We start from the raw sequence: 9,392 nt of genomic DNA, 5'->3' as shown, positions 1-9,392 counted from the left end.
CTCCTTTCCACTCTCCTCTCACTTTCCTTTCCTATCGGATATATGTAGTGTTTTAAGTTCAGAGAATCCTTACTTCGGATGCTTTTGTTGATTTAGGGTAACTTGACGAATCAGAGCCCCCCCCCCCCCCCCCCCCCCCCCCCGTGCGCGCTCACGCGAGTTTGCGCAGACTGTGTGCTTTCTGAAAAGCAAAGGAAGGTTTTGATAACAGTGCGGACACTACAAAGGGGGAAAGAACAGAGGCGTTTATAACTGCCAATGTAGTCTAATCTTTGAAAAGTCTACGCCAGAATTGAAAAAGTTTCCGAGGAGGAGCATCAATTTTCCCCTCAAAATATTCTTAAACTGAGAGCTTTGTGTGTCTTGTGATTCGGTGACTTGTTTAGGAGTCTAAAGTTTTTCAATAAATCAATGTTCTGTCTATTTTTTCTAATCTAATTCACGAGTTGAATAAACAGACGTGTCAATGTACTGGAAATAAAAACAAGAACCGGGAGTTTGTTGGAGACAATTCAATTAAGCCATTATATCGACTGTAGTGTTGTTCCTATTTGTGAGCGTCACATGCCTCATGAAATTCAATTATTTATATGTTTTGCATCAAAAAAATCTATTTTTATTTTTATTTTTTTTACATCCCGGAACCTTTCTCGAGGTAATGTTTCTTTTAATTGAGTACAGTGACGGACCTGCACCGATCATGCGCCATTAAAAGTAAACTAGCCGATGCGGCCGCGGGGTTGACTGTTTCTTCAGCTAACCCTTTACAAACCACGCAATTTTGTATGTAAGATAAAGTAAAAACATATTTTGAACATGGAGACCATTTTAGAACAACAGCGCCGATACCACGAAGAGAAGGAGCGGCTAATGGATGCCAAAACAAAAGAAATGTTGTACAAGAAATCAACGGTAAGCCACTGGCGTTGTTAGCATAGCTAGACGTGCGTTTTTGTTAACGCGCAAACAAAAAAATGGGACAATATGTCAATTAACTTGTGCTTTTCTTGCATCATTTTTCCGACAGTTGCGAGAGCAGATCAACTCTGACCATCGAACCAGAGCAATGTTGGACGTAAGAAAGACTTTTGGTTTACCTTAAACCAATGGGCGACGTTAGCATCAGCAGGCTAATGTTGTTACCCGACGTTCACCGAGTTGCACAGTAAAAGTACTAACTGGTAACATGATGTAGTTATAGTGTTCTAGATTAACATGTGTTTGAATATAATACCGGTGAAAATTCACAAATTTGAACTGAAATACACCTAAAAACACCGTTTCAATGTAGGTTTAAGACATGCATTGACGTTTGCTGCTATAGCAGCAAATTGCATAATGTTAGACGTGTACTCGCACTTGCATTGAATAGATTTTCTATATGTATAAAAACATACTACTTGCATTCTTGTCGTTTCAGCGGTACATGGAAGTTAGTGCAAATCTTAGAGACTCCTACGAAGACAAAGATGGGTAAGTCTGGAATGTGGCTACGTCAAAGCCCACTATCATTGTCACAGCATTGGGTCTCCTCAGAGAAACTATAGTTTGTGCTTGATTTGATGCAGAATTGTCACTTAAGCCTTTAGCTTTTACAGGAAGTTTGGTCATTTCTGTCTGACAGGATGAGGAGAGATGAACTTGCTGCCATCTCAGGACCAAATGAGTTTGCAGAGTTCTACAACAGGCTGAAGCAGATAAAGGAATTCCACAGAAAACACCCACATGAGGTAGATAATCTCTCAAATTAAACTGAAGTGTGTGACGTTTGTGAAATAGAAGCAACATTGTTGTCACGTGTTTGTTGTAGATTTCCATTCCCATGTCTGCTGAGTTTGAGGAGCTGATGAAGGCCAGAGACAACCCCAGTGAGGAGGCGCAGAGTAAGTCCAAGTGCAGACGAAGCCTCTTTTGTTTTATTCACAGTTTCTACACTCTCTATATCAGCGCGGGGGTGATGAACGAGAGCTGTGGCTTTTGTTTCTCTTCAGACTTGGTGGAGTTCACTGATGAGGAGGGATACGGCCGTTACCTCGACCTCCACGACTGCTACCTGAAGTACATCAACCTGAAGGGAGTGGAGGTAGCTATCCCCTTCCTGTCTGTGTCATGTATTTTGCTCTTTGAAATATTGTGTTGTAATTCATATTTTATACTCTCCCTGTACAGAAACTGGAGTACATCACATACCTGTCCTCATTCGACCAGCTCTTTGACATCCCCAAGGACAGGAAGAATGCTGAATATAAGAAGTAGGAGTCCCATCGGACCCAGATTCTGAGGGAGAAGGCTTGTGGTGTAACTAATGGTGTGGTTAACGCAGGTATTTAGAGATGCTCCTGGAGTATTTGCAGGACTACACAGACCGCGTCAAGCCCCTGCTGGACCAGAACGATCTCTTTGGCAAAGTGCTGATAGACTTTGAAAAGAAATGGGACAGTGGGACGTTCCCAGGCTGGCCTGTAGGTCCTCCTGTCAGGTTTAAATGTCACCGCTGTTGGTGTTTTATTCTGAAAGGCTAACCTTTTGTGTTGTCCTCGTAGAGAGAGGCGAGCAGTGCTTTGACACATGCCGGAGCTCATCTGGACCTCTCTGCTTTCTCTTCCTGGGAGGTAAAACATTTGTTGTCACACACATCTCGCCTGATTAAATTACACTGTCGATAAGCCCCAGAAATGTTCCACACCTGCAGATGTTTGAAAGGAGCTGCAGTGAGCCTCTGTCTGTAAGACATGGCTGACAGTTAATCTGTTGTTGTTGCGGTCTTTCCTGCAGGAGTTGGCCTCTTTGGGTCTGGACAGGTTAAAATCTGCCCTCATGGCGTTGGGACTCAAGTGTGGAGGGTGAGTGTGTTCATGTGCAGATAAGAGTTTAAATAGCCACATGTTGATCATGTAAGCGGCCTTTAGGTTTAAAGAACAGATTTGAGCTCCTGTAAAGCCCCTCAGGCTCAGTCTTTAACTGTGTTTTGAGCAGAACTCTGGAGGAAAGAGCTCAGAGACTCTTCAGCACTAAAGGAAAATCCTTGGAGTCGCTCGATCCTTCGCTCTTCGCCAAGAATCCCAAAGCCAAGGGCCCTAAAAAGTAAGTGGGTGTTAAAATATGAGTGTTGCTCATTAATTCTTTATCATTTACATAATTCATAACCATTTCCCTCCATCACTCCTGTAGAGACACTGAGCGAAACAAGGAAATTGCCTTCCTGGAGGGCCAAGTCTATGAATACGTGGAGGTCCTCGGGGTGAGTCTCGCATCATCGGGTTATCTATCACCTAAGCGATCGGGGTCGGGGTTTAATTTATGCTTTTCCTGGTGGTCGGTGGTTGCAGGAGCAGAGGCAGCTGACTCATGAAAACGTCCAGAGGAAACAGGCCAGAACCGGAGAGGAGCGCGAGGAAGAGGAGGAGGAGCAGCTGAGTGAGAGCGAGAGCGAAGACGAAGACAATGAGATCATCTACAACCCCAAAAACCTGCCGCTGGGCTGGGACGGCAAGGTGGGTCTACGCTCCAGGAATATTTTCTGTTTGGCCAACGGATTATACCGACTGTTTTCTCCCCTCCAGCCGATCCCGTACTGGCTCTATAAGCTCCACGGGCTGAACATCAACTACAACTGTGAGATCTGTGGCAACTACAACTACAGGGGCCCCAAAGCCTTCCAGAGACACTTTGCAGTAAGTTAATTTAAGACTCTAACAGATTTAGCTCTGTCAATACAGCAGCTGAGGTGTGTGTTCCCTGCTCTCTGCAGGAGTGGAGGCACGCTCACGGCATGCGCTGCCTCGGAATCCCAAACACCGCCCACTTTGCCAACGTCACGCAGATCGAGGACGCCGTAGCGCGTAAGTCGGTGTAAGGTTTGTGCATCAGAGGAGCAGCTCTGAGCCGTTGTGTGTTTGTTTCTCTCAGTTTGGGCAAAGCTGAAGTCCCAGAAGGCGTTGGAGCGATGGCAGCCAGACACAGAGGTGAGTGCGCGCGGTGGGTCGGGGCGGCAGAAGCTGAACCGGTGCCGCGAGGCCACACGCTCATGTTGCCCCCCGTGTGTTTCAGGAGGAGTACGAGGACTCCAGCGGCAACGTGGTCAACAAGAAGACCTACGAGGATCTGAAGAGACAGGGCCTGCTGTAGAGGGAAACCAGCTTCCGGCTGCATTTTTTTTTTTATCACCCCCCCATCTTTTTATTTGTATTCAGTAATCCTGTTTTACAGCCCCTCCCCCCTTTGTCGACTGTTTAATGTGGCAACCGTTGATCATTCTAATAAACTGGGAACTTTTGTCACCGTTTGTTACTCTGCCGTCTCACTTCTTACAGCCACTAGAGGCACACAAAATTGTTGCCGCTCTGATTTACCGCTCCGCTTTAAAAAATACTACAACTGTCTTCGTGTCGGCCGCTGTGCCACTTTGATTTTTATGGCGGCACTAAACGGAGCAGTAAATTAGAGCACGAACGGCTGCGTTGGTGTTGATGAGCAAACCAGATACTGCCTGTCAAATCTGAGACAAACTGAATTTAATGACAGCTACTGATAAAGGTCGAGTTTGACAAAGAAAATATTGATTTTTTTTCTTTACTGCATAGGTTAATAGCCTCTTAAACATGCTATTAAAATCCTACTCATGGACTCTTGTGTTTTGATGGAGCAATTCTACATTTAATAAACAGGTTATTAAGCTAAAAGTACAACCTTGCATTTTTATTTTTTTTTAATCATTAACAGGATGTATGGACAAATGAGCCTTTGACTTAGCCTTTGATTGGAAAACGTTATAAAAGGTGGAGCTAAAATAGTCATAAATGTCGCTTGGTCTTTAAAGAACAGCGTAAAGCCTCCAGGCGGCGCTGGTTTACCATCGTTTACGCCAGGCGAGATAAATACGAACAAGAATATTAATCTTTTGGGTTAAAATTGCAAATTATAGCACGTAAAACACAAGTTCGATCTTATTTCATACTAAATGAATGCTAACACTAATATTGTTAAATATTGAACATAAAATAATAAAATATTTTAAATGCAATATACATAATTCATAAATATAATCAACTCTACGTAAAAAACCTCAAGGGCATTTATGATCAAAGTTATATAATTTATCATTAAAAAGATTTTAAAAGAAGTGTTTCCGCCCGGTTTCGAACCGGGGACCTTTCGCGTGTGAGGCGAACGTGATAACCACTACACTACGGAAACCTGTGCTTAACGTTATATTTTAAATTTAAATTTAAAGGATGTTTTATATTGTCTTATCTCTAGAAATTTTAATGTCTTTCACAAAGAAATACAAGGGAAAAAGTACTTGAGCATTAGAAAATGGTAGTGAAAAGAACAAACAACTTCAGCGCACAGACATTTTCTCATAACAACGGCTGTCATCAGGGAGCTTCAGCATAAAACGTACAACACTCAGGGTGGGAGAAAACCAGTATGGGCTTCTACAGATTTGGACCACGCTCAGGAGGTCGACCACGCTTACATGAGCCAGTTGTCCTTCTCCTTATTGAAGTTCTCGGCCCATTGGCGTGTCAGCTGTAAATAGTGGTCCGGTTGGTTGGGCTGGTAGTCCAGATACAGGCGGGATGTGGTTTTCTTGGGCACAGCCCTTTCTACCTGCGTACCTTCGTGCCATTGGTTAAAGGACGTAATAGTAACAATCTCCGGCCTTACAGACAAAGCCGCCTGCAGGGACGTCTCGTAGTAACGTCCGTTCACCCGGTTCCGGGTGTTGTGATTGTTCCACGGCCGGACGGCTGTGTCCACGTACCCCGGGCCCACGCTGGGGATGAAGAGTAGATTGTTTGAATCGCAGAAGGTCTTGATTGCTTTCCAGTTCTGGTGCGATGAGCCAAAGGAGAAGCCATTGGAGGCGAAGTAGGTGTAGATGCCATCGAACCCGCTCGCTCTGATGTCGTGCTTGTGGCGCTCCTCCACGATGAGGCCCACGAAAATGCCGTCGTAAGGGGTCCCTCTGATGCTGTGCGCGCCTTTGGCCGTCAGGAGCTCGGCCCAGGACTCTGGTGGCGTCAGGTAGGAGTCGTAGACATAAAACAGTGGCAGAACCTGACCTGTGCTGGTCTTGAATCTATAGAAGGCTCCGTGCTTTCCATACCTGGGAAGAGCGGGAAATTAAAGCTCAATTCAGGGCTGATTATCTGACTACAGGCCTGTTTCCATCGCTGAATCAGCCGTTTACTGTTAATTTGTTAGAGAATGGACCCTGATAACATTCTAGAAGCGTGTTCCTCAGTTCCCGCTCACCAACAATGTGTTTGCTGCTGCTAAGATCAATGCTATCCAGAAAATGCTTATTAATATCTGCTACCATCTACTTTCAACCAGGCTGGAATGAGAGGAACGGCAAAGGACTGAGGAGGCTCACCTGTTGATGATGTATTTGATGTTGTCATGGATGGTCTGGTCCGTCCGTCCTTTGTATGGCTGTATGTGAAAGGCCACCTGTGCAGGACACACGTGGGTGCAGGCGTTAGCATAGCAGCGACGCTAAGCGTCCTTCATACACACAGGCAGGTGGTGGCTACGTTCACTTAGCGTGTGAGCATCGCAAGAAGGCTAGCGAGCAACACCAGGAGGAAGACGTCGAAGAAGAGGAGTTTCCTGAAGTGCACGTGCCAAAAATAACACACCGGGAAAGATCAGACAGGAGAGGGAGTGGAGCAGGAGACAGACGGAGACCAGCCCTCAGGAAGAGGAGGTTTTCTGTGCAGCAGCCGAGCAGAGGAGGAGGAGGAGGAGGAGGAGGAGCAGATGCTCTTCATCCCCACAGGCGTGTCCCATATTGTCACTTCATCTGTCAGCACAGTCGGGCAGCGGGGGGACGGCTCCTCAGAGGCTTTTACGCAAACACTGAGGGTATTTTTAGACTTCAAACGTTGAACTTGCAACAACGCCGTCGGCAAGTGGGTCAAAATTGGGATTCCAAAGTTCTTTCAAGTTCCAAAATCAGGCGCTTGATGTTTTACACGAATTCAGTGACTGAGATGCTGGTTTCAGCTGCTGCTATTATGTGTGTGTGTGTGGGGGGGGGGGGGGGGGGGGCAGGTTAACTGTAGTGGTGGAGCGTTGACACCACAGCACAGCTACAAACACCGAGCGCTTGACGCCCACGCTGCAAGGTCTTCTTCAACAGTTTCCATGGTAACGCCGCCGCCTTCGGAGCTCAGTCTCTTCAGCCGTCTGCACTGGTTGGAGATCTCAGGATGCCGAGTGGGGTGAGATTACAGTCTGATGAAGGTGGGGGGGCGGGTGTGTGTGTGTGTGTGTGTGGGGGGGGCACTTGTGTTGTCCATCTTCTTCACGCCTGATATTTGTTTTGAACGCTGACAGTGGAAATAATCCTGAGTCAGACGTATCAGAGGAACAAACATTTTCTGAGGTAGGGCCCCATCAAACACACACACACACACACACACATACACACACGCACACACACACACACACAGTCAGCTCTCAGGTCAGCTGTTGTGTAAGTCGCCCACAGAGACTCAGATCTGAGGAGACTTCAAGGCTGAATCTGCCATTTTTCCCGAGTCTCTGAAGGCTTCAGGGTGTCAGAACTTTAAAAGTGATTTAGAGAAGTACTGAACTCCTGCAAAGCATGCTGGGAAACCACAACAAGGGAAGGATTCAAGAGAGAACCAAGGCTGAACAATCGAGTCAATCACCCCGTGAGTATGAGTCCAACCATGTGATCAGTCGGGTCACATTTTGTTTAATCCCATGCTAATGCTAATGCTAGGTAGCTACGATGCTATCATGTGAACTGAACCTACACGAAATATGGCACTAAATCTAAAAATATCAATGGTTACACCTGAAACCAAAAACAAACCAGCTGTCTCACCAGTTACCTTGATGCTGTGCCTGTGGGCCGCATCCATGACGGCAGGAACCAGGTCCTCGGTGGGTCCTCCGTGGTCGTCCGCTACCCCGGGAGGATACCAGGACAACACCAGCACCCCTGGAGAAGGTGTGAATGTGAGGAATGAAACTCCGGAGGGGCAGGAATGAAGGAATTTTAACAGCGTTGAAGTTCAGCTAGGGTAACCTGGTCCAGTCTGGTCCAGAATGTTGGGTTCTTCTGGATCTGATGCTTTTTTGGTGAATTTGGATGTGTTTGTGGACAAATGTGGCATAAAATCGTGTGTGACTCTACTGGAATGGTTGCAGATACAGTGAGAGATGGGTTTGGTGGTGCTTGCTCCCAGGGTGATGAACGTCATGGTGAGATTGTTCAACCTTGGTTTGCCTCGTGGGTTTTTGAGCAGAACTACCCGCAACAAAAGAATGGATCCCAGAGAACTCTACCCCGATTAACAGGAAAGGAGGAAAACCTTTTTAATCCTGGCCTCCCAGCTGTAGGAACTCTTACCTGCTGCCGAAGCTTCTATCTGGGCCATGTGGGACTCCAGCACCTTTGGGTCCCTGGAGCTGTAGGGCCCAAGTTCTGGGTAAAAACTTGAGGCGATATCCTCTGGAGGCATGTGCCTTCCCTGGGCATGGCTGGCTGCAATTTTGGGGTCCCAGTGTGGCACCAGAACGTGATCCCAGTGGATGTACTTGTTGTCCACACTGGGAGAACCGTACCACAGGTAGTAGAAGATGTGGACGTCGTAGAAGATGCTGTAGTCTCGGTCCGACCTGGTGAAGACCACCTTGGTGTCGCTGCTGTCCATGTGAAACTGGCCCGGCGACGCAGCCACCGCGTCTCTCGCGTCCAGCCGCCGCCTCTCGGATCTCTCCCCGGTGAAGTCCATCCCGGGGGCCAGGTCGGAGAACCCATCACTGGGTTTCAGCGTCCTGAGTCCCATCATAGCCCCAAAGATGAAGAGCGTGAAGAGGAAGAGAGCCACCAGCGCCTTCCTGCGGAGCCGCGTCATGGTCGCTGTCCGTGGTGCTGCAGACCCAGGAACCAGCAGCCGAGCTCGCCTGTTAACCGTCGGTCCCTGAACGCATCACCTGCTTCCAGCGTCGACTGAGCAGCTAATACGATTTATAATAATCCGGTCGGGTCGAGCAAAACCAGCCTCATTTCAACCCGAGAGAACGTTTCAGCAGACCTCTCCGCGGTCGCACAGGCCATGTTTGTGTCCAGATCCCCACACGAAGCCTGCGTAGTCAAAATCCAGATCCGCCCAGAGATCCGGTCCGGTGTTCGAGCTCCATCCTCCCGAAAGGTCACACTTCATCTGCGGGGCACAGAAGCATCGTTGGGAGAGGATGGGAGGACGATCATCACCGAAGAATGGACCGTTTGTTTTCGTGATGCGAGTAGGAGGTGGGCGGGGGTTTATAGCCGGAAGTGACGTCTGGGGGTTTACACGTCACATAGGAGGGAGAGAGAACTGGATAAAACAACGAGTTAAAACAGC

General features: G+C 47.4%; 2 protein-coding genes and 1 non-coding gene across 3 annotated transcripts; 1 reads left to right on the top strand and 2 right to left on the bottom strand.

Moving 5' to 3' along the window:
* The first annotated feature begins 681 nt into the window (after window positions 1–681).
* Window positions 682–4,285, top strand: sf3a3 (splicing factor 3a, subunit 3). Its single transcript, XM_003969065.3, has 17 exons — window positions 682–912; window positions 1,028–1,075; window positions 1,421–1,473; window positions 1,625–1,730; window positions 1,811–1,883; window positions 1,992–2,083; window positions 2,170–2,252; window positions 2,324–2,462; window positions 2,544–2,612; window positions 2,776–2,843; window positions 2,977–3,084; window positions 3,172–3,241; window positions 3,330–3,494; window positions 3,564–3,674; window positions 3,752–3,842; window positions 3,910–3,965; window positions 4,051–4,285. Exons 1-17 carry the CDS (start codon window positions 817–819, stop codon window positions 4,126–4,128), a joined length of 1,506 nt encoding a protein of 501 aa, XP_003969114.1. The 5' UTR covers window positions 682–816; the 3' UTR covers window positions 4,129–4,285.
* Window positions 4,286–5,123: 838 nt separating this feature from the next.
* On the bottom strand, window positions 5,124–5,196 carry trnav-cac (transfer RNA valine (anticodon CAC)). The gene has a single exon. It is a non-coding gene; the product is annotated as a tRNA-Val (tRNA).
* A 53-nt stretch (window positions 5,197–5,249) lies between these two features.
* LOC101069612 (glycoprotein endo-alpha-1,2-mannosidase-like protein) lies at window positions 5,250–9,299 on the bottom strand. The gene is made up of 4 exons (XM_003969067.2): window positions 8,393–9,299; window positions 7,872–7,981; window positions 6,383–6,459; window positions 5,250–6,112 (listed from the first exon to the last, which is right to left on the bottom strand). Exons 1-4 carry the CDS (start codon window positions 8,898–8,900, stop codon window positions 5,476–5,478), a joined length of 1,332 nt encoding a protein of 443 aa, XP_003969116.1. The 5' UTR covers window positions 8,901–9,299; the 3' UTR covers window positions 5,250–5,475.
* Window positions 9,300–9,392: the final 93 nt, after the last annotated feature.

This window comes from Takifugu rubripes, chromosome 12 (assembly GCF_901000725.2).
Source record: "Takifugu rubripes chromosome 12, fTakRub1.2, whole genome shotgun sequence".
NCBI lineage: Eukaryota > Metazoa > Chordata > Actinopteri > Tetraodontiformes > Tetraodontidae > Takifugu > Takifugu rubripes.
This window is presented reverse-complemented; position numbering and strand designations above follow the sequence as displayed.